A 24,181-nucleotide genomic window follows, 5' to 3' on the forward strand; every position below is an offset into this window, starting at 1 on the left:
CCCAGCTAAGTAAGCCTCGTGGCTTCAAGGTGAGAAAACTCAAGCAAGAGGTCCTGGAGTCACCCCCCCGCCCCCCCCCCATTTTTCCCAGGCTGGCCCATGTGGTTGCTCTTACCTGCCCTGTTCCAGGTGGGGGTGGGGGCCCTGGGTAAAAGCTAATGAAAGATGGGGGAACCCCCATACCTAGGAAGGCTGCTTTTACCTGGAACTGGGTGGTACAATCATCCCCTCCTCCGCTCTCTGAGCATCGATTTATTCAACCAAGAGCGCGGCCTCCGAAGCAGCTGTGAAACGGGGCACCTGCTGCACCACCCTGCACCCCAGCTCCGAGGCCACCAGCACCGGGCCACCCAGGGGACCGGCGTGAGCACTCCGGATGGTGCACACCCCTCCCCGCCGCGGCCCGCCTGGCTACTTGGGGGTCCGGATGAGGGTGTGGTAGACGGGCTTGACGATGAGGTGGAGGTGCAGGGCGTTCTCCACCAGGTACTCGGAGTTGCGGCGCTGCAGGTCCGCGTGCGCCAGGAAGTCGCCGGCCTCCTCGCTGCTCTGGTGGAAGCTGTAGGCGTGACGCACCAGCAGGCGGCCGTGCTGGCGCGCCCCGACCAGCACCGTCTTCTGGAAGCTCACGCCGGCTGCGTCGCCACCGCTGCTGGCCGGGGTGACCACCAGGCGCGGCCGGCCATCCTCGGGGCGCGCGGGGGGCAGCGCGGTGCCCGCGGCATCCGCGTAGACGGGCCGCAGGCTGACGGGCAGCCAGCGCGGGGAGAAGAGCACATTCCAGGTGACCCGGCGGCCCGCGTCGTGGCCGCTGGGGCCCAGCTGTGTCTGGAAGCTGGTGCTGCGGTCGTCACGGGCCGGGTTGCTGATGACCCACGGGGCGCCCCAGGCGGGCGCGAGGTAGTTGCGGGGCAGGAAGGCGCTGCCGTTGACGTCGAAGAACTTGGCGAAGTGCAGCGGCGAGGCGGCGTGGAACTGGTAGGCCTGCAGCAGCAGGTCGGCCACCGCGGGGCCGTGGCGCGCCAGGGCGGCCGAGCGCGCCTGCAGCTGGAACAGCTGGGCCGGCGGGATCATGGGGTAGCGGATGGCCCGCAGCGCGCGCTCGGCCACAGCCGGGGCAGGGCGGGTGCGGCCCAGCCACGCCTCGAGCGCGTGGAACAGCTCCAGCTCGTCCTGCAGCACCAGGTCCGAGCGGGGCAGCAGCTGCGCCAGCAGCTCGGGGCTCACTGTGCCCCACTCGGCGCTCGCCGCCACGGCCGACAGATTCCAGGCCAGGAACTGCAGGCAGCTCTGGCGCAGGGCCTCGTCCCCGGTGCTCACCGCATAGTGGTACCAGCCGACCGCAGGGCCCGCGCCGCCCGCCAGGTGCGCCCGCATGTAGTCGGCCACGCCGCGCTGCAGGGAGGCCACGCCGTACTTGGTGGCCAGCCGGTGCAGGGGGATGGCCTGGGCCAGCAGCACGGTCAGCTCACCGCAGTACAGGTACCTGCGGGAGGGGCGCAGAGATGGGGCAGGGTCAGGGCGCCCCCCCCCGCCATGCCCCTAGACACCCCCCCAAAGGGGACCCAGCCTTGGATGGAGAGCCTTGTGGTCAGCCCCACCCACCCACCCATGAGGCTTCCTATCTTCCTCTCAAGGACCGTTTCTTGGGGGGGACACGGAAAGGATGCGTCGTTACTGGGCATCTACTAGGCCCTGAGCCTTAGGCTACAGGACAGACGAGGCTCCACCGGTCCTGGGCTTCACAGCCCCGAGCTCAGATCCATATTGTGCTCAAGTCATTTAACTTCACTGAACCTTCTGCTAATCGTCCGGGGAGAGGGGTTACCAGGGTCGTTGTGACAGCTGGGGGAGAATGAACTGGACTGGCTACAAAGCAGGCCCTCCACACAGGTTAATTCCCTCTACCCCCCCCCCCTCCTTCTTGCAAGCTCATCTTTCTCCCTGGATCTCTTCCGGTGTGGCTCTTGCTCATTCACTCCCTGTCCCCATCTGCTCCCATCCCTCCGCTCACCCTTCTTGCCAGGCCCCACGCTCCATGGGGATGTGGCAAGAGCTGCCGGGAGAGAGAGCTGCACCAACACCCCCCCACCCCGCCCCGCTCCTCCTTCTGGCTGCATTTTAGCCCAACTATTTGCTTCTGGGAATAAAAGATGACTCTAAGCCTCCTTTAGAGTGGACATGGCCATGTGACTAAATTCTAGCCAATCACCTTCAGCAGAGGCACAGTATGGGGTTGGGAGAAGACCTCTTTGAAAGAACTGACTGGTGGGGGGGAAGACCCTTCCCCTTCTGTGTTATGCCTCTTCCTGCTGCCTGGCATTCTGCAGCCATCTTGTCTAAACCGTTAAAACAAGGTTACTTGCTCTGACTAGAGTGTGAATGGTGCCCCCACCCACCCATCCCATACAGCACACCGGCAGGGAGCAGGAGATGAGAGTGAGAGCACTGGCTTATTCCCCCTGGCCCTGCAGTTGGAAACCTGGCCAGACGCTAAAACCACACGGAGGCCTGAAAATAAAAAATAAAAAAATCACTGCCGAGCCCAACCCCAGACCTGAAGCGGATGACCGAGACCAGGGTCCGGGAATCTGCAGTTTTTAAAAGCTCTCAACACCAGGTTTGGAAACAGCTCTGAGAGCACTTGGTAGCTGGCATCAGAGCCAACGGGACTTGCAGGCAAGGGCAAGGAGTCAGGCTGGATTCGTGGGAAGGGCAGGGGGAGAGGGGACGAATAAAAGCGAAGACCTTGGGGGATGGACCTCTGGGGGATGCACATAATGTCTTCTGAGAGGCCAGGGCTTCTGGGACCCGGTGAGCGGAGAAGCCAGGGCCCGGGAAAGGGAGGAAGGCTTCCCCTAATCCGCGCCCACCTGATGAACTTGTCGAAGACAGCAGCGCAGTCCCGGGGCTCCTGAAGCACCACCTCACTCTGGTTACTCAGCAGCTCCCGGAAGAGCTCACTGTGTAGGCCCAGCAGCAGGCGGTGCGTGTGGAACACGCGGACCTCGTCCGTCCCCGCGGCCTGCACCCGCAGAACCACGTCGCTGGCATTGCCCTGCCGCAGCAGCTCCTGCAAGCGTTGGAGCAGCGTCTGGGAGTGGTTGATGGAGGTGCCCGTGGACTCGCCACCAACATCGGCTCTCTGAGCTGCAGCAGGAAGGAAGGCAGCACCGCTGAGAAGGCCCCTGGGCCGGGGGTGCCAGCCAGGGGTGCAGAGGGACCAGCTGGGGACGCATGTGCCTGGGTGTGGGCAGAGGGCGGCTGGGCCTGGGGAGGCTGTGTGCATACTTGTCTCTGCCCCTGGAGCACGCAGAGGTAAGCGTGCACGCACACAAGCACTTCCCGAGTGGGGAAGCTTATGAACCTTTTTCTGAGCAGCCCCTGAGAGGATGCTCTGCAAAAGGGGGGTAGATTCCTGGCGAGGAGAGATCATGAACCAGTGTGGGACAGAATGCCCGGAAACTGGTCTCCGTGATGCCAGAGCACCAGACGAGGAACCCCACCGCGCTCACCTCCTGAGAAAAGCACCAACCAGCAACTTAGACAGCCGGTAAGTACACAAATAAGCACTTTAGTTTGGGATTGTGATAAATAAGGAAGTGACGGTAGTCAGGATAGGGCTGCTTGAGGTGCAGAAATCCTAGACGGCTCCCTGAGGAAGTGACGGAAGGAGCCAGCCAGAGGACATGCGCCAGCCCTGCAGAGGCCCTAGAAAAGGATGGGCTGGGGGTGCGGGGAGCAGTGAGGGTCGGGAGGGACCAGAGCACAAGTGGGACGACGGAGGCAGAGCATGAGGGGAAGCCGTTTCCAGGCCCAGCTGCCCTCCTGGGTCCTGACCTCTGAGGCTGAAGTCCACTCGCAGCAGGTGGCTTGTGGGGGGACCAGAGAAGACACAGAGGACGTGCTGGTGCTGGAAGGGGACTCTCACGGGACCTGAGTGTCGAGCCCGGCCTCTCCCTTCCAGGCTGCCCACCCCAGGTCCTTGGGCTTCCAGGGATGTGTGAGGGTCAGATGGGGACATGCACTCCTGTCACAGAGAACTCAGTGACAGGAAACGCTGCCAGCCGCTTCCCCAAGCAGAGGACAGTGTGAGGAGCCTCAGAGGGAGACTAAGTGGGTGTCTGAGAGCAGCGGACGAGCACCCCCCGAACACACGCGCACACGCGCAGGCCCCTGGCCCGTGGGGACAACCAGAGAGCAGGGCATCTGTGTGTAACAGAAAGGGAGGCAGCAGGAGAAGGGGAGGGTGAGGGCCAGGTGGGTAGGCCGGTCACATCCCACGGTTGCCTGGGGCCACCTGTCGGCCGTGGGCGGTGGGCTGGTCTTCCTGTCGCTAAGACCCCTGCTGCCTCCCAGCCCTTCTTCCCTCCTCGGGCGGGCGGGCGCAGCGATCAAATCTCCCGGCCTGCTGGACACCGCCCCCTCCCGGCGAAAGGTCCGGCCTCTCCTCCCTGCCCTCCACCCCCACCCCACCCCACCCACTGCCCACTCACCGGCTCGAGTGGCCAGACCCACCAAGGTCAAGGACGGCCCAGAAGCTGGCCCAGGACCCAGGCTTGGCACAGCCCAAGCGAAGCATCTTCGTGCCCCGCCCCTGAGCTCACTGGAGGGGCAGCGAAGCCCAGACCACTGCGCTCACATCCCTCCTCCTTATATAGGATTCAGCACAAGGGATGGTGCCCCCCTTCCCGGCCAGCTTCCCTCCCCCCATCCAGCCTCTGCCGAGGATTGGTGGAAACTGGCCCCAGTTGTTGCCCAGGCAACCACTTAAGCCAGGGAGCAGCAGCCTGGGGCTATTGTGTGGCCCGCGGGCCCCCAAGGGGGACAGATCCGGCGAGCTCCCCCACGTCTTCCACCACCCAGCAGAGCTAGCCGGTTGTCTCCTGGGGGGTTTAGGCTCTCCAAAGGGCAGGCCAGGGGCTCCAGGACCTCTGGCAGCTGCTGGCCCAGAGGGTCCCCAGTCCCCTCCCCCAACCCCCAGGCCCAGTCTCTGTCCTGGCACAGAGCGTGCTTGGCAGCAGCTTGGCTAAAGTGCCTTGGTGAGCGGGCAGCAAAGGGAGGGCCTGGAGGAGAAGTGGGAAGCAGCGGCTCAGGCCCCCATCCCTCCCCTTCTTCCATTTTGGGGTGGCCTAGCTCTCAGAGAGCAGGGCAAGGGTCTCCAGTAGGGACCCATGGGATAACTGGTGATCCTTTCACGTTCCCCTTTGAGGCCGGCCCTGGCATGCCCTGGGGAGGGTGATGGGCCTTTGGGGAGGGTCCCCTGGGGACTGTGACCGTCATCCCCCAGGATGAAGGTGAGCTAGGATGGTGGGGCCGGGCACAGAGCACTAGCACCCTGCACCGTGCACCATGCATGGGAAATGCTCTGCCCAGAGCCGGGCTGGCCACCTTGCAAGAGGCTAGCCCTTGGCAGAGAGCACTCCCTACCCCCACCCCCCAACCAGTACAAACCTGGGCTAGGAGCCGGAGATGCTGAAGTACCCACCTGTCTGCCCTGTCACTTCCTTTAATTCACCTTCCCCAGTGCCTCAGGTCTCTCCGCTTACCTCTTAGAAGGCTTCTTTTACCAGCTTCTAACTTCCAAATATAAGGCTTCCCTTCCCAGAGTTCCAAGGATGCACACAGCAGACCCAACATCCCACCCCGACTGTAGGAGAAACTGAGGCAGAGAGCTAGGTCACCATCTCGACTGGGTTAGTGCAGAGGAGTGCTCTTCTAAATCCAAAGGAAAAGGGGGGGGGGTGTCAAGAGCCCAAGGGGAGTAGGTGTGTCCGTGTGTCCTGTCGAGGCCTCACCTTTTTGGGCAGCAAGTAGGGCCTGGCCCAGCTCTTCCAGGGAGGGAGTCCTTTAAGCTCGATGAATCGATGGACCCAGAGATCCAGCACAGTTTCCCCCAAGGCTGGGTCCTTGACCTGGGATGGAGCCTGCCCTCCCTTGCTCTCTGGATCCCAGGCACCAGCTCCATGCATTGATTTCTGCTCCCGGCTGGCACAGAGGCGCCGACAGCTCCACCCCCCCTCTCCAGAGCTGCAGAGAGAGCAAGAATTGGGTCTGGCACCTGCCTCGTCCGGGTTGGCAGAGACGGAGCCATCCAGCCCAGCGGAAACCCCTCCCGGCTGCCCTGACCTTCACGCCTGGCTCCCCTTGTCCAAATCCACCATCCCCTGGCTGCCTGCCTGCCCTTCCCGTGGACTGTACACCTCCCCGGCCCGGCCCAGCAAGACAGAGGCGCAGTGTGAGGGGGTTCTGGGCCTCGGAGCATCCCTGCTTCCACGCGCAGTGCTTTCCGGGAAGAACGTTATCGTCGATAAAGAGACTTTGGTAAGAGAACCCCGTACTCGGGAACCTGGCTTTCAGTAAACTCTTGTCATAACTCCAGCTTCCCTGGGGCTACATCTGCTTTTCTAGAAGGTATAGTCCACCTGTGTCGCAATCTCTCGTGCTCTACTCAGACGCCAGGACGCCTGTAATTTTCTAGGCACGTTGGGTGACTGTCATGTACGCTCCAAGCTAAGATTTACCTGCTGGAGTTAGATGGATGCCATTTCCAGCGTGCAGGGATCGGGCGGCCCCAGATTACCAAGAAGACTCGGAAGGGGATCCCTGGGTGGCTCAGCGGTTTAGCGCCTGCCTTCGGCCTGGGGCGTGATCCTGGAGACCCGGGATCGAGTCCCACATCAGGCTCCTTGCATGGAGCCTGCTTCTCCCTCTGCCTGTGTCTCTGCCTCAATCTCTCTCTCTCTCTGTGTCTCTCATGAATAAATAAATAAAATCTTTAAAAAAAAAAAAAGACGACTCAGAAGGGTCACCTCAAACCCCACCTCCTAAAATTGCTAACTTCATTGTCCCTGAACCCCCTCTAATGACTTGGAAAGTGGCTTTCCAGAAATAGGCATTCTCTGTTCTCCGCTTCTTAGTCTGAGAGTTGCTGGAGTGTGTGTGTGTGTGTGTGTGTGTGTGTGCACATACACATGCATCATGTGTGTAGTGTGCGAGAGTCTTGGAGCCAGAGAGAGAAAGGAGGGCATTTGCCCTGCACAGCCGTTGAGACCGAGGATCTGAGACACTCGGATTTATTTTGCCCTGTGGATCTGGAAGCTCCATCCTTCCTTGAGAGCGAGTCTGATGAGCTCACAAGCCAGAACAATTCCCAGAGAGGAGCGCTACTTCCTGCCTGAGACAAAGCGTGTTTATAACCTGAGTGACTTGTCTGAGATCTCACGGCAGCCTGAGTTCAAATGCCACTTTTCTGCTTGACTTTTTTTTTTTCCCATGACCCTCCACTGGATCCCTATATGCGAAGCTATTTCAGACTGATGTGATTCCCAATGGGCAAGGAACTTCTAGTGCTGTGAAAGCCACTGAAAATTCTCGCAAGCTTGGGGCAGGATGAAGGTTTTCTGAATCTGCAGAATGGGTGATCAGACGCTGGATGGGGGCAATACTCACCCCAAAGCAGTGGGCCCCCAGACCCAGCCCTACCTAGAGTGCAGGCTCCCTTACATCTGTAACATCTGCCTTCCTGAGCTGGGGTGCCTTCAGCACTTAGACTGGGGAGCAGGGGATCATGAGTTTAGGTTCCAGGCCCGTGTACTCGGGTGGGGGGGCACACACTAATAATAAACAAAAAGGAATATTTCCCTGAAGTAACTCACAGGCTACTGAAAGCTTCCGGGAAGCCAGGCTGTCCCGTTATGGTGGCACATCCACTCTCCAGCCCCAGCAACCTCTACCACGCTACCCCCCCACACACACACTGCAATGCCCCTCCCTATCTGAGTGCTCTGTATGACCCACATCCCCTCCTCCCAAAAGCCTGAGCCCTCCGTGGCCTCTTCCTGCCTGTGCACCTGTTCTTCCAGGACAGGTTGCATGAGGGAGTGACAAGTGCTTTAGGGGAGCAACAAACGTCAGTTCAAATTCCCGCTGTCAGGATCCCTGGGTGGCGCAGCGGTTTGGCGCCTGCCTTTGGCCCAGGGCACGATCCTGGAGACCCAGGATCGAATCCCACGTCGGGCTCCCGGTGCATGGAGCCTGCTTCTCCCCCTGCCTGTGTCTCTGCCTCTCTCTCTCTATCTGTGTGACTGTCATAAATAAATAAATAAATAAATAAATAAATAAATAAATAAATAAATAAATAAATAAATAAATAAAATTTAAAAAATTCAAATTCCCACTGTCACACAGTGGCTCTGTGGCCCTAGCCAAGCTGCTGAACTTCTCTGAGCCTCCGTCCCCTCTTATGTGAAATGGAGGTCGCCAGGGTTAGCTTGTGGGGCTGCCGTGAGGGTGACAATTGTAGGAACAAGAGTAAGTGCTCGGGAACACGCTTGGTCCTTTCAACGTGGCTGCCAGCAAGCTCCTCGTTCACCCACAGCCTCCTGGTGCAGGGAGGTGGTGGCCTGAGGAATTACCTGGGCTTCTGGAATTCCCTGGACCTGGGCGGACACAGCCTGGGGATCTGAGTGGGTCGTGCTGGTTCTGGTCCTACCTTGCCACCCAGAGGACCTGGCCCAAGGCCGGGGACTGTCAGAGTTGTGCAGGGTCAGAGCACAGCCACCAGGGGGCAACAAGTCCCTTGTGTTAGCCCAGGGTGGGTGTGAAGGTGGGAGTGGGCTGGGGCTGGACCCTCAGAGCCAGACCTGGGCTCTATCTTAGGGAGTCCAGAAGCTCTGCTCATTCCCAGAGATGGGCACAGCAGGTGATTCCTGACTGGAGTCAGGCCACCACGTCTTTGTCCCTGGCGCCCACTGTGGGCTGCACTGGTCATTTCCTCACAGGGCTGGGGGGAGCCAGTGGCCACAGATTCCAGCCTCACCAGAGTGCTCGCTGCACCTGCTGCTGTTTATTTGCATATTCCTGGGGGAATGGTCCACTTCGCCACAGCAAGGGAAACAACAGCTCGTGGGGGCCTCTGGGTCTTGGATTCCCAGGGCTACTGGCGGCCTGGTCAGGCTTCTCCTGATGGCCACTGCCATCGCGGCCCACGGCTTCCTGCCACCCTTCCAGGCCCAAACCCCCCAGGCAGCCTCCTCCTCCCACCCCCTGCCTCCACCGTAGGACTGAATCCTTCAAACCTGGCGTGTGAGGCCTCTCTCTAGATCTGGGCTCTGCCCATGGCAGCCTCACCCCTACCCTGCACTGGGTCCCCCCCGCCTCCCGCCTTTATGCCCTTCTCTCTTTGATGACACAGACGGGATCCTTCTGCCTCATCCTGAAGTCCTGGCACCCAGCGTGTCAATGCCCCGCCTGAGCCCAGGCCAGTCCCCAGAGTGCCCTGGGGCACAGGGCAGCCTATCCAGAGCCCCAGGCCAGCCACCTCCTCAAGCCCCCCCCCCCCCAGCCTGAGCACCCTGGGGGATCCCAGTTTGCTCCAGGCAGCATCCACTGTGTAGACTCATTCCCCTGAGCCTCGGCCCCACCCTTTCCTTCCTCCTCCTCCCTCCTCCCACCACCCCACCTCTCTGCACTGACCGGCTCAGTCTCAGTGCTGCGGGAAGAATCGTGGGCCAAACCACCCCTTGGAGAGCTGGCGATGCCGGGAGGGAGCCGCGTGGACCCCCAGAAAAGCCACGAGGTGACCTAGGACTCGGGACCCAGGAGCATGACGCTTGAGGGGCAGGAGACAGGTAAAGTATCCAGAACGAGGGTGGGAGGATGGTGGCAGGCAGGTGAGGAACAGGTGAGGAATCAAGAAGCTTGAAGCTGAACACCCATGAGTGGGGGGCAGGGAAACTAGGTGTAGCTGGGGTGGGGAGAGGGGAAGGGACGACTGGGTGGGGGGCTTCAGCAGGAAATCTAAAGCTGGACCTTGAAACCAAAAACCTAAAGTGTGGGCTGAGAGGAGCAAGGGCCAGAGTATGTGGTCACTTCACGCCTTTGGACGGTTTCCCGGTCTGAAAACCAGGGTCATCCCAGCTCCAGGATTGCTAACCTACGAGGAGGGCTGCTCTTTAGGGACGAAGAGCAGGAAACCTAGTAATGTCCCTCCGTAGAGACGAGGCAGCTGTTGAGGAGAGCCGGGTGGCCGCTGTGAGTCACCGTGGGTGAGAATCACCCGGGCCGCTCACTAAAGACACAGCTGCCCCAGCCCCGCTCTGGAGCGCCGCGCAGCCTGCCTGCAGAGCCCCAGGAATCTGTATGCTGAAACGGGGCCCCCCTGCCCCCCTGACTGTGCCTGCAGCCTCTTTCAGGGCCCTGCCTCCCAGGCAGAAGGGGTACCTCCAGCAACACAATGAAGAAATAGTGTCCACGGCAGCAAAAACGCCACGGAGGACTTCTTCCCTTTAACAGGGGCGTCAGGCCACGGAGGGGTGGGGTGGACCAGGCCGTAGGGATTGTCATTTGCTGGGCCTGACCAGGGTGTGTTCAGAGAGTAGGGGTGAATAGATCTCAGGGGCAGGGGCAGGCTGGAGAGAGACCTAAAGCTCGAACCCCCACTCCCCCCTTCCGCCCTCCCTAGCCGGCCCGCTCCGAGCGACCCTGCTGCCCACAGCCAACGGCAGTAGGCCAAGCCAGGAGTTGGAGGGCCATTGGCCAGAAATCCCAGGGAGGTCCCCGTGTGTGGCTGGTGTCATCCCTGTCATCTACTACAGCATCCTGCTGGGCCTGGGGCTGCCTGGTGAGTGGGGAAGCTGGGGTTGGGGAGCTGGGGGTGGGCAGAAATGGGAGGAGTCCTCCTTCCGTGGGTGCCCATCCTCTGTGCTGACCCCTGAGACCCAGAATCTTAGACACCAGGATACCCTTTGACTTTATAGGGCAATCCGGGTCTTTGGGGAGCAAAGCATAGCGGGGAGTAAAAGTGAGCGGCCAGGTTTTGGGGTGCTCAGCGGCTAAAGCTGAGGTTTCACCAGAAGGGAGAGCCACCCCCATCCCCCCCCACCAGCAGTGGGTACTGTGCTCGGCTGACTAGGCTCATGTAGGGCTGCTTGGTTGAAAGCTTCCCGTACCCTCCACTGATTCCAAAAGCAACAGAGCTAGGGGGCAGGTGGGGAAGTGGAGGCAGGAAAGGACAGGTGGTCTCAGCCTTGGGGGATTACCCACCCCTGCCTGTGTGTAAGGCAGAGGCCTTGCCCCGGGGTGAAGTCAGTGGCCTGTGGTGTACGGATGGACAGGGCAGGCCTGGTCTGGTTAGCCTCCCTGATAAAGTGAGCTTTAAGAAGCATCTGGAAAGAGGAAAAGAGGAGCCCGGCCCAGCAGGCAGAGAGGGACGATGATAACGCCTCGGAAATGTAGGCTGAGCTGCCCTTCTAACGCCTCTGCCCTCTGCCCTCTGCGACCTCTGCCGTCATCAGTCAACCTCCTGACCACGGTGGCCCTGGCCCGGCTGGCCGCCAGGACCAGGAAGCCCTCCTACTACTACCTTCTGGCGCTCACGGCCTCGGACATCGTCACGCAGGTGGTCATCGTGTTCGTGGGGTTCCTCCTGCAGGGGGCCGTGCTGGCCCGCGAGGTGCCCCGGGCCGTGGTGCGCTCGGCGAACATCCTGGAGTTTGCCGCCAACCACGCCTCGGTGTGGATCGCTGTGCTGCTCACGGTCGACCGCTACAGCGCCCTGTGCCACCCCCTGCACCACCGGGCCGCCTCGTCCCCGGGCCGGAGCCGCCGGGCCATCGCCACCGTCCTCGGAGCTGCCCTGCTGACGGGCATCCCCTTCTACTGGTGGCTGGACGTGTGGCGGGACGCGGACGCCCCCAGCCTGCTGGACGAGGTCCTCAAGTGGGCCCACTGCCTCACCGTCTACTTCATCCCTTGTGGTGTTTTCCTGGCCGCCAACTCGGCCATCATCTGGCGGCTGCGCAGGAGGAGCCACGGTGGCCCGCGGCCCCGGGTGGGCAAGAGTACGGCGATCCTCCTGGGCGTCACCACGCTCTTCGCGCTCCTTTGGGCGCCCCGGATCTTTGTCATGCTCTACCACCTGTACGTGGCCCCTGTCCACCGGGACTGGAGGGTGCACCTGGCCTTGGACGTGGCCAACATGGCCGCCATGCTCAACACCGCCGTCAACTTTGGCCTCTACTGCCTTGTCAGCAAGACTTTCCGGGCCACCGTCCGAGAGGTCATCCACGACGCCCACCTGCCCTGCACCCTGGGGTCGCGGCCAGAGGGCACGGCGGCGGACTCTGTGCTCAAGCCTCCCGGCCTTCCCAAAGGGGCAGAAATGTAGAGCAAGGGCCCAACCAGGGTGCTTGGAGGTGGCTCAGGGCCAGCTGCACTGCTGCCTTCGTGGTGTGCCCACTAAAACGGGGGGGGGGGCCTCCTTCCTGTGGGGGTGGCTCCCCGGGTGCAGGGGCGTACAATTTATCCAACCCTCACCTTAGCTTCACCAGCAATCCCCACTGCCTGGCACAAGGAGAGGACTCTGTCAGGGACAGGCTAGTTAGTAAGTGTCCGGTGCTACGGGCATTCCTTTGTGAGGGACGCTTCACCTGGCACGTTAGGAAGGCTAGGTGAACGTGGGTTGGATGACTGAATGAACGGCAAGATGGGTGGGTGGATGGATGGACATGAATCATTTCCAGCCACCCCCACCCCACCTCCGCACCCCCCATTGCTTACCTTTCATTCCCGAGTCATCACTTCTCTGGCTTCGGTGGCAAAGCCAGGATGCAAGGAAGCTAGGTGGGATTCCAGGCGTATTCGAGGCCGGGGAGCCAAAGTTTTTGGCCCAGTGAGGTGGTGGGGGGGGCTGCTTGGGAAAAGGGGTGATTTTAAAGCAGATTAGATGTCCCAGCCCTAGGGCGACACGGCTTGAGTCTCAAGCATCCTGCTTCCATTCCACTTAACTCCCTGCCCTGGAGCCAGGACAGGTTCAAGGACCCAGAACAGCCCCAGGGTTTTCATTGTCGCTGCTGCTGAGACAGGAAGTGCCTTCTTGGCCATCCGGCTGGGGAGGAGGGGATGGGAAGGGAGGACTCAGCGGGCTCCACTTGGAGGAAGGCCTCTTTCTCCACCACGGGGAGGAGGGCCCAGCAGACAGGTCCCCAGGGCTCTGCCCAGCCCCTCCCAGCCTCTCCTGGGCCCCTGGCTCCTCTGGGCCGTGGTGCCAGCCGGGAGAGGCAGCTGGGAGAGATTAGCAGATGGACCTCCCACCTGCTCTGGGCTTTGGGTAAACACATTAGTGGCTGCTTTCTGTTTCCCAGTCAGGCAGAGCCGACCTTTCCCCCCGAAGGGGAGGTCCAGGCCTGGAGTCCAGGCTGTCCAGGCCGGGGCCCACCAGCACCCAACCCCTTAGTGGGACGGCCTAGCCAGAAGAGCCAGAAATGCATGAGCGGAGCACATCGTCGGTGCAAAATAAATGCTCAGCTTTCCTCGTCTCCCCGGAACAGGGGACTTTCAACCGTACCCAGAACCATACCCTCCATCCCTTTTCCATAATTCTAAACTTTATCCGTAATTCTAAAGAGTTCCAAAAACCAAAGCATTTGTCCCAAGCTTGCCACAGTCACATTTAGCGGCAAAACCTGACCTGACCTGAGGCAGGACGCGTGAGTCTGGACACAGTGGCTCTGCGGCTACACACTGCTGGGACCGAGATCTAGCACATAGGACAGGCCGCACGTGACCTTTCTCTGTTCAGAAAAGTTGTGAATTCTGGGACACATCTGGTCCCCAAGAGTCCAGGGAGAAAAAAAGGGGGCCCTGCAAGCACCACCACTGCTGGCAGAGTGTGGTCCAGGCTGACCCTGGGTGCATTTGGGACACGGAGGCTCCCCACCATGTGCACACAGATGTGTCTGTGGGCGGGACTGGATGAAGCAGGGTTTCCTGCCTTGCTGTGGGGGGGGGGGGGGTGCAAGGGCAGGTACCTGGGGAAGCGCAGGCCCTAGGGGATAGGACAGTGCTTCTGGGGGGAAAAGGCGCCTTTTTGATGCAGAACCAAATGGAACACAGTGGAGGAGCAAACCTCTTCCCACTCTGTAAGAAACTCTGTAAGAAATCAGAAAAGACCATTGTCGCTGGAGTGACCAATGACACAACACTCTCTGAACCGGCCAGTGGGCTGTCCTAGGGAAGACCGATTTACTCCCCAGTTCCTGAGCACTGGTGAAACCAGGAACTTTCAGAAACAGGTGGGGAGGCTTTGTGGAGACAGGTAGGGGAGGGGGGTGCTGGAGCCACCAGAACCAGGGTGACCTCGCGCACACCCTCAGGATGGGGCGACATCAGGTTTTCCCAACAGCCCTGCGTCCTGGGTACAGTCGCCATCCTACAGACTGAGGAAGACTGAGGATGCGGGAGCCCAGAGGGGTTCCATGAGGAGCCCCCTCGGCGCCCCCAGCCGGAGAAGGGCGAGTCTGCTGGTCCGGTTCCTGCTCCTCCGCAGACTGGGAGAACGGCCGCTGCAGGGCCGCTTTGTGTCACTTACAACTTTTTGGTCCTGGACTTAACCACAGTTGGAAACCACGATCAGAGCTTCCGGATAAGATGGACTGAGCAGGGATCCCTGGGTGGCGCAGTGGTTTAGCGTCTGCCTTTGGCCCAGGGCGCGATCCTGGAGACCCGGGATCGGAGACCGGGATCGAATCCCACGTCGGGCTCCCGGTGCATGGAGCCTGCTTCTCCCTCTGCCTGTGTCTCTGCCTCTCTCTCTCTCTGTGTGTGACTATCATAATTTTTTTTAAAAAAGATATAAATTAAAAAAAAAAGATGGACTGAGCAACAGCTCCTCTTATATAACCGTGTAACCCTTAACAAGATGAGGAGCTCCCCACTTGGAGAAGCAGGTCCCCGACAGGTGAAGTCCTAGTAAAACTGCACTTGCAGGATGCCCGGGTGGCTCTGGTTTGGTGCCTGCCTTCGGCCCACGGTGGGATCCCGGGGTCCTGGGCTCGAGTGCCGCTTTGGGCTCCCTGCATGGAGCCTGCTTCTCCCTCTGCCTGTGTCTCTGCCTCTCTCTCTCTCTCTCTGTCTCTCATGAATAAATGGATAAAATCTTCATAAAAATTAAATAAATAAAATTGCCCTTGAAGCTTCCTTCGTGCATTTTTATTAGTAACTCTCAATGGCTTCTGGAAGGAGGACAGGGCCACGGTGACGCGCTTCACCCTCCTCTCCCTCGCCAGCCGGCTGCTGAAATCTCTTCGTGTCCCACAGTCAGCTGCGGATCGTTTCAGGTCCACACTGGGAGCACCTCTGAGTTCAGGACAGTTTTCCTTATGTCCTTACTCCTGATCGGGCGCTGCTGGTCCTCTTCTCTCTTGTTCTCGGGCAGGAGAGCAAATGTGCCGCTGGCCGGTTTCCCGGGCCCCCCAGTCACCGGGGCTTCTCCGTCCCGCTGGGGGTCCCCCAGAGGCTCGCAGGGCTTGCCCGCCTGCCCACGATCCCCTGCTCTGCTGTCTGCGCTCAGGTCCTGGGTTCTCCCACGGGGGCGTCAGCACTTCCGGGGCAAGCTCACTCCCCCAGGCCTGGCACTGCCTCTGCGGTTTCCTTCCAGCTTTCTCAAGCTTTCCCCTCCAGGGGCTCTACGGCTCTTTCCTCTTGGCCTTTTTGTCCCCCCAAAAGGGGGCAGGCTGGCTGGGTAAAAGGCGCTCACGACTGCCCCCATCCCCCTGGAGTGGAGAGTGGGAGGGGGCAATCCGGGGACAAGGGGAGAGGCTTCTAGGAGCTGTTTACAGCACCCACGCTGGGGAGCCCCCCCCCTCGCCACCCCAGAGAGCAGGACTGACTGAATTAAACACGGAGCCCTTTGGGCAGCCAGATTATAGATGTGGTGGCAGGGACCACGATGAGACGGTCTTTGACTCTGGAGTCTTGGGGATGTTGGCTTTCCCCACGCCCACCTCTGTGGATGGTGACACTTGAGCTCCTCAGAGGGACTTGGGCCCCCCCACTACCACCCTCCTTTTGCCTGTTGCTGGGGGCTGGGACAGCAGGGGGCACTGCAGGACTGGCCACTGGGAAACCCTCCCGCAGGGCTTCAAGCCAGATTTGTGGGAAGATCCAAGATACTGCGGAGAAAGTGCCTGCCCCGGGGCGCGCAGCCAGCCGTCACCAGGGGGAGTGGCTGGGTGGGAGGGATCAGCGGGTCCCCTTGTCACCCTCCTCCACCCTGAAGCCACGCCAGCTGCCACGCTGGTTGGTGAGCCCAGAGAGCCCACAGGTCACTGCAGTTTTCCCAGATCATTCTGGTGGTTGGAATGGTTTCCTGTGCGTGGCACTGTGTAAAGGGCCCTTTCATTGGCTTCTCCCTCCACCCACGGCAGGGTCCAGCCAGCCGCTCCCGCTGGCCTAGGATTCTAGAACTGCCTTCCCTGCTGTGGGGAGCCTGCCTGGGTTCAGGGGCCCAGGACCTCCATCAGAGCCTCGGGGGCCCACTCACCCCAGCTCAGTCCCGCCCCGCCCTGGACCCACCTCCTGGCCATGGCAGCCACTTGGGCATCCAAGGGAGTTTGAGGCTTGGCAGTGGCCCCACATGACAGGGATGGAGGGAAAGGGGCTGGGGAGGTGAGGAGGGAGGGAGTCATAAGCAGTGAGTCATGAGCAGAGGTGGGACCCAGGGTGGTTCCATCCTTGCCTGGAACCTTCCCTGGAGCCTGCTGAGTTCTTCCTTCTGGTCGCAAAGCAGGAGGGAGAGTCTTTTGGCTGCCTCACCTTAGTCCTCACCCCACCCCTGCCAGCCCCACTGAACTCACCAGTCTGCAGCCCCCCATTCCTAGCTAGGACGGCCTGGTGGGGCCCTGGGAGCATGCGTGGCACAGGCAGGAAGGCAGGCCTGGGCTGGGGCCGCCGTGCTGGGGTGCTCACCCACCACGTAGGGAGGAAGAGAAGGTGGAGGCTGATCCAGGGCCAGTCTGCCATGAGACCCCCACCTCCTGTCTGAGGGTGTTCCTAGGCCCTCACGCCTCTGTCCTGCTCCCCCTGATGCCCCTACCCCTACCCCTACCCCTACCCCAAAGAAGGTGGGCTGCCTGCCTGCCCGGCTCTCCCTCACCTTCTCTGTAAAAGGAGAGCTGAGTGGATTAGGGCCTGACTTAGCCCCAGGCCACCAGGAGATCTGAGCAAGGGAGCCCCCACCTGCCCACCTGCCCTCCTACTGGGCAAGAGTGTTGACGGGGCAGGGGGGTTGTGAGGGCACAGCTGGGCTCCTTCCCACAGGTCCCCACCTCCAGCCCTAAGCCTAAGACCCCATCCCTCTGGCCTGCTGTGAGGGGCTGGTCCTCCTGCCCTCCAGCTAAGCCTGGGCAGAGGCTCCTTGGGCACCCCTCCACCGGATTGCCAGCACCACCCCATCCATGTCAGCCCTCTGGTGGCTGCTGGAGGTGAAGGAGTTAACTGGTCTGTGGTGTTTCCTTCCCGGACTCGCTTAGATGTATATTTAGCCAGCAGAGCTAGGAATGCCAAGATGCCTTGGCACTGCAGCCCCTATTTGCCACAGCACCCCTTAGAGTTTGGGGGAGGGCAGTGCAGTGGAAGGGGGGCAGGTGCCGTGGGGGGTGGGATGGTGGAAGGGGCGAGGGTCCACTGGAGGAAAGGAGGGGCAGAGACGTGTTAGTGGGGTTGAAATGGAAGGTTGAGTGTCTGCGCCAGGGTGTCCCTCCTGGTCTGGGTGCCCACCCGGCCGGCTGGAGGTGGCCAGAGGCGAGATGGCTGGTGAGCGCTGTGCTGGGCGCTGCACTGTCCCCCTGGGACGGCAGACATGGAGGGGCTGGGGATAGGGTCCAAGAGTGATTCCAAGGGTTCCCCACCAGGATGGGGAGAGGGCCATTGAGGGGGTGACCCCGGGGGCTGATTGTTGAGTATCTGGACTTAACCTGTGCACCAACAGGACTCAGATCCTCCAGGCCCTCAGCCTATTGCGATGTTTGGTCACAGGGCCCATGATTTGTTGGCCCACTTGTTTGTTTCTCAGTGGGGCATCTGCACCATCCTGGAACCCCTGGAAAATTCTCGGCCTCGCAGCCCCACGGTCACTGCATCACAGAGCAGGACAGAGGGCTTGCCCCCACCCCCCTCATGAAGGGAGCCACTCAGATCCAAGAGCACCCTCAACGTGTCCTGGAACTGACCCACTGACCACTCCCTGAGGCCTGACGGTCCTGCACCGCCTGCCAGCAGAGGGATGGGCTCTCACTTTGCCCCAGTGAGTGGCGGGCCCTGCCAGCAAAGATCCAGGGATTGCCTGCCACCAAGACATGCCAGCTGTTACTGGTTTTAGTCTGTCTTGGTTCTATTGACCAGAGGGTAGCACCCTCCTAGAATTTTCTGTGTCACAAACTGTCATGGAGGCAACTAACCCAAACCCCTTCCCCAGAGTGCCCTCTCTACACACAATGAAGACAGCTGGCCCTTCTCCGACACCAATGCACCGCATGACTATGGGTAAAGCTGTTTCCAACCTCGAGGGGTCAGTTTTCTTGTCTGTAATATGGGGAGGTCGGACTAGTTGGGGCCTGGGTCACTTCCACGGGCAAGCTCCTCAGTCCCAGATGTGGCACCTTGTAGAATGCGTAGCATCTTCTGAGCGCTTCCCATGTCCCAGGCACGAGGCTGTGTTTTAGACGCACCATCTCATAGAATCCTCACCCTAACACCACCAGGTAGGAATTATTACGTCCATTTTATAGATGGACATACTGAGGGTCAAAGAGGTTAAGAAATTTGCCCAAAGAACACACAACTGGGGACGCGTGGGTGGCTCAGTGGTTGAGCACTATCTTCGGCTCAGGTCGTGATCCCGGGGTCCTGGGGTCCTGGGATCGAGTCCCACATCGCGCTCCCCATGGGGAGCCTGCTTCTCCCTCTGCCTGTGTCTCTGCCTCTCTCTCTCTCTCTCTCTCTCTCTCTCTCTCTCTCTCTTTCTCGGTGTCTCTCATGAATAAGTAAATAAAACCTTTTTTTAAAAAAAAAAGAAAGAAAGAAAGAAAGAAAGAGCATGCACTGGAAGAGGAGCAGGGCTTGGATCCGAGCACGTTTATCTCTGGGCTTTGTGCATCTAACCATCGTGCAGGGCTTGGGGAGATGCTGGAGTTGGCAGAGAGCCCAGATCCAGACGCGACGTGCGAGGGGAAGTCTACACGTCCAAGTACACGCAAGCACATGCCCCTTTATTCGAACTCTTGGAGTCAGGTGACAACAGCGAGTAATTTGGCGTAACGTTGGAAGAGTGGGCTGGTGCCGGTGTGAAAGGCCTCTCTGTATGGCATGCTGAGCTTCCGAAGGTTCTTAGGATTGATTGTGTTCCAGGAAGATCCCACCGGTAGCATTATGGAGACCAGATCAAGTCAGGAAACTGGAGACGTCTGAGAACAGTGGCCAGTCCAGGTGGGAGAGGGTAAGGGCAGGATGGAGGGGCCCAGATGTCCCTGCAGGGTCTGCTGAAATTAGAGGAGGCCTGGGGACAGAAGGAGAAAATGCCCCCACACACACACACACACTCTCTGTGGCCCCTGGAGCACTGCTGGGGAGAGAAAAGCTTCCACCACTGTAGGGATTGGGGGCTTCGGCTCTTCTAACCTACTGACATCCTGTGCCTGTGGGAACTTAGCCTGGGTCCAGACATTCAAAAGTGTTCCTCCAGACACTGGACACGGACCCAGAGGTAATCTGAAGGGAAGGGGTAGTTGCGGATGGGCTGGTAAAGCCACCTGCCCTGGGGGCCCTTGGTAGCCAGGCCTCACTCCCCACATCTCTGACTTGTTCATTTTGCTGCCGCTGGCACTTCTAGAGCCAAGGACACTGAGGACTGTCCTTATGGTGCTTACGTGGCTGCACGTGTGGAGAACAGGCCTGGAGGAGGCAGCCCCAAATACCTCCCACACGCTCAGATCAGTGGCCTGGAACAAGTTCAGGCAGTGAAGTCAAGAGGCTCCAGCCACTTACCTTCTCGGAACATCTACTCAAGTCCTAGCTGGGAATCTTTCTACCTGGAATCTTTCCCAATCTTATGCTTCTAGAGTCCTGGGCTCTTAACCAACTCCCACATCCCCTAATTTCTTTGACCCCAGTATGGGAATAAATGAAAGCCACCCACAGGAGAACAAGCACAGGCTAATGCTTCAGAGCTTACTACAAGCAGTCGGCCACCGTCACCTGTGTTTTGACAGGGACTCGAGGGAGACAGAGAGCAGGAAAGCTTATAGTGGCACAAACAGAAGACCTCAGATGTGCCCTGATGACAGGCTAGTGGCCAGGGCAGCTGCAGTGGGGGGCCTCACTAGGCACGGGGCCTGATTGAGTGGTTGCATACAGATTTGGTTGTCTCTGGTTGGTCCCAAGCAGGGACAAGAATTAGGGAAGCTGTCACTCACTACTCACATCAGGGCCATTTAGGGCCGATTGTTATGGGATTATTGTTTGGCTTCTGGGACCAGTTGCTAGAGATAGTGGTCTGATTTCCTGCACATCTGACTCTGCAGCTAGCAGGCTGGCTTCCTGGGCCGCTTCCTACAAACCACGATTGGATTCCTGAGCTGGTTGCTGCAGATTGTGGGTCACAGTTCTATTTTTATAGATGGTCTGGCCACTGTCCATCTGTATATTCAGTCTGTCACCAACAACCTGCGCGTATCAGCCCAGTTTCTCAGGCAAGCAAACCAAAAATTGGAAAGGTTAGGTGACAGCTCAGTTGCAGAGCCAATACATTTCAGAACTTAGACAAGAACCCCCTGGCTTTGTGCGCAACCTTCTCCTTCCAGTCTTCTGAAGGCAAGATTCCTGTCGCCCTGTCTCTTGCTCCTATCCCAATACCTTAAGCATGGTCTCCATAAATATTTATTAAATGAGTGAACACTAATTTTTATGATGCCAGTGAGGAAATCAGATAGAAATGTAAAAAAAAAGAGAGTGGGGCTGTCCTGGCTGCCAAGGCGCCTACACGTAGAACTGCTGGGTTCTGGGCTCTCTCCCCTCTGGCATCCTGAGAGCATCCCTGCGCTCCTGAGTTGAAAGTTGAAACCACAGCCTGAGACTTGTGGGTTCCTGCCAGTTTTTGCCAGAAGGGAACAGGCCTCTGGGATGCAAGAACAGTCTGCCGCAGGTCTGTCCACCCCACTCCCGTGCCGCTGTTATAATCAATGTATTGAGCATTCTGATCCATCTCACTGATTGACAGGGTGTAAGAGCTGGCCTGGGGGTGAAGGTAGGGCGGAAGGGAGCCTCAGGCCCTGCGGATGGCAGATTTCTAAGGTGACCCCATGATCTCCATCCCTGTTCTCAAGAGTGACTCTTTGATTATTGCAGAGGCCACTTTTAGGCAACAGGTTTGAGGATTAAGAAGTTGAACAAGGCAAAAGGGTGACCACCACAGTGACCACTGAGCTGATGCAAACAGGCTCATTAAGAGCCAGTTCCTGGGGGACACGTGGATGGCTCAGTGTTTGGGCATCTGCCTTTGGCTCAAGCCGTGATCCCGGGATCTGGGATCGAGTCCCACATCGGGCTCCCTGCATGGAGCCTGCTTCTCCCTCTGCCTGAGTCTCTGCTTCTCTCTGTGTGTGTCTCTCATGAATAAATAAATAAAGTTAAAAAGAGAGAGAGAGAGAGAGAGAGAGAGAGATCCAGGGCAGCCTGAGTGGCTCAGCAGTTTAGCGCTGCCTTCAGCCCAGGATGTGATCCTGGAGACCCGGGATCAAGTCCCATGTCAGGCTCCCTGCACAGAATGGAGCCTGCTTCTGCCTCTGCCTGTGTCTGTGCCTCTCTCTCTCTCTCTCTCTCTCTTTCTCTCTGTCTCTCATGAATAAATAAATAAAATCTTTTTAAAAAATTAAAAAATAAAGATCCAGTTCCTGAGATTACCAAAAAAAAGGAAAATCTCACCTGTCCTCACACTCCCTCACTCTACCCTATAACTATAGCCCCTCACCACCACCTCATAGCAGACAGACTCTCCTCTGCTGTCCTGCCGCTGCTCCCTTGTCATGTAGTCCATAAACTTCTACCTCTTTTGTTCTGCCTTGGGGGAATTCTTTTACACCCATGCCACCAGCCTCCACCCCATTGGGACGCCCTGCAATTATTTTATGTAGCACAGTAAAAAGGATTTTCCACATAGGGAAAACCACACGGCAGGAGAGGGCAGTGGTCTGAGAGGTCAAGTGACCTGGAGGGTAGGGGTCAGACATCCTGGGAGGTCAAGTGACCTGGGGGTCAGGTGATGTGGCTGCCAGTATGTATCCTGTACTGGTCCCAGAGCCCCAAGCCTCTGCAAGCCCCAGTTTCTATATCTGCAAAGTGAGCAGCTGGCTGGAGTAATCTAACCCTACCTATTGTGATCTGGATTCTTTTGAGCCCAAGAGAGGCCGGGATTAATGCCGACTCCCTTGGGTTATGCTGGTCAGGTGGGTCGAGGTGGCTCCTTGGTCCCTTGGAAAGAAGCAGAAGAAATCACTTCTGAATGTGGCCGCTGGGTCTGTGGCTCCAGCCACAGGTCCTCTCCCATCTGGGGTGGATGGGGCACAGCTATGAAGGGAAGAGATTTGGGGTGAGCAACAGGTGTGGCTGTTGAATTTTCCAAGGGCTTGGTTCTGCTTCCTTAGGTCTCTGTGTATGTGCGCGCGTGTGTGTACACACACACACACACACACACACACACAGACACCCACACACAGGAGGGGTGTGGTCACAACCTGACAGAGACTTCTCAGTCCCAGAGCCCGGGAGCCATGCAGTCAGTGGACCTGCGCATTGCACACAGGCTGTGCATCGGGAGGCCAAGCACGGGGAAGGGGATGCGACTGGCCCCTCGCTGCCCCCTGCCACGGCTCTGGCGCCCCGACTCTGGCATACTCGCTGCAGGAGGGGGCAGTGGGCAGGGACCCTCCACGCAGCCTGGAGATATTTCAGGGGCCCTGCATCCAGCCTCTGCCTTCTCTCTTCTCTTTTCTTTCTTTCTTTTAGAAGGGTGTCCAACGGAGGGCTTGGCCCCTGAAAAGCTAGGGAAAGAGGCAGGCATCAAGGGCTGGGGAGGAGGAGGAGGAGAGAGAGAAAACATGCAGAGGTCTGAGGATGCAGAGGGGAGGGAGCCCAGGAGGAAAGGGAGCAGCACCACAGGGGACAGAAGCAGAACCGCGGGGGACCAGTGGGGACCGAGAGGAGAAAATGTGGAAAGAGAAGGGCTTGAAGACAAAAGTCTCCTTCAGCAGAGCCGCCTGGTGCCAGATCAGATTTAGCATCATTTTCTTGGCAGACTCCATCGTGGACTGTTGGTGCTTTGGGGGAGGAGGGGCCTTGTCCACTGGCCTGTCTTCTCTCCAGAGGGTCCCCTCACCTCCTTCCTCCAGACTCAGGCTTGAGCCCTCCTCCCTTGTAGCCAGAGCCTTCTTTCTGGATGCAGTCCTGGCCTTGTCACTGCACAAAGCCCTCCAGTGGCTTCCCAGTGCCCCAGGATGACATCCTGACTCCTCGACAGGTCAACCTTCTGGGTCTTGGCCCCCAGCCTCTCACCTCTTCCTCTCCCCAACTCCCACCCAGGGCCCCAGCCCAGTGGTTGGCCTGGTCCAGTTGACTCCTCAGTGTGGGATACATGCGCGTCACTATCCATGCGACTGTGAATGCACGCTGGATGCACAATGATAACCATCCGGCCAATCAGATACTTCCTTTTCAGCTTTGAAGTTCCACATCAGGCCAGCATCACATCCAGGCACACCGCACCGGTTGACCATCCTTGTAGAGCTAATCCTGTCCTGCGGGCTGCATGGTCCCAGCCCCACGGAATGGGGAGGGCTCCCAGAGCCCGCTACCACCCACACTCCTTGTTGCCTGCAGAGAACCCCGCCGTGTCTCCTGCTGACTTCCATGGGGCTCCAGGGGAAAGGCAAAGTTGCAGGTCCCGGCAGCTGGCCTCACATGGAGCTTTGGGTTAAGCCATTGGACTGGACTCCCAGAGAGGGGCCCTCTTCATTCCTCCAGGCCCCAGAACCTGCCAACAAGAAGGAAGACCAGGGTCCAGTTAGGTGGGGTCAAGACACCAGCTCCTCACTGGGAAGGAGAGGGGGCTACACAAAGGATCTCTCTGCCCCATGGCCCCAGGAGACAGGCCCTCATCCAAGAAAACATTTTCAGTGGTTTTTGCTGCAGGCACCTACATTCCTGACTAGCTGGAAGGGAGCAGGCCCAGGTGGAGGGAGAGGTGGCCCCCCACCTGTCTTTGCTACAAGGAAGAGGCATCAAAAGGATCTAGACACATGTTACAAAAGGTGCTGGGAGCATGTGAAGGGCAGACCCTCAGGGAAGCTGG

At 59.1% G+C, this 24,181-nt stretch overlaps 2 protein-coding genes across 2 annotated transcripts; one reads left to right on the plus strand and one right to left on the minus strand.

Annotated features, from left to right (window-relative positions):
* Positions 1 to 294: 294 nt before the first annotated feature.
* Positions 295 to 4,582, minus strand: BTBD17 (BTB domain containing 17). Its single transcript, XM_055316253.1, is given in 4 exon segments — positions 295 to 1,486; positions 2,874 to 3,150; positions 4,497 to 4,527; positions 4,529 to 4,582. Coding segments are annotated over 4 exon segments (1,437 nt in total). The 3' UTR covers positions 295 to 411.
* A 4,956-nt stretch (positions 4,583 to 9,538) lies between these two features.
* GPR142 (G protein-coupled receptor 142) lies at positions 9,539 to 12,169 on the plus strand. The gene is given in 3 exon segments (XM_055316266.1): positions 9,539 to 9,632; positions 10,466 to 10,624; positions 11,298 to 12,169. Coding segments are annotated over 3 exon segments (1,125 nt in total).
* The last annotated feature ends 12,012 nt before the right edge of the window (positions 12,170 to 24,181 follow it).

The sequence above is a fragment of the Nyctereutes procyonoides genome, unplaced genomic scaffold, assembly GCF_905146905.1.
Source record: "Nyctereutes procyonoides isolate TBG_1078 unplaced genomic scaffold, NYPRO_anot_genome, whole genome shotgun sequence".
Lineage (NCBI taxonomy): Eukaryota > Metazoa > Chordata > Mammalia > Carnivora > Canidae > Nyctereutes > Nyctereutes procyonoides.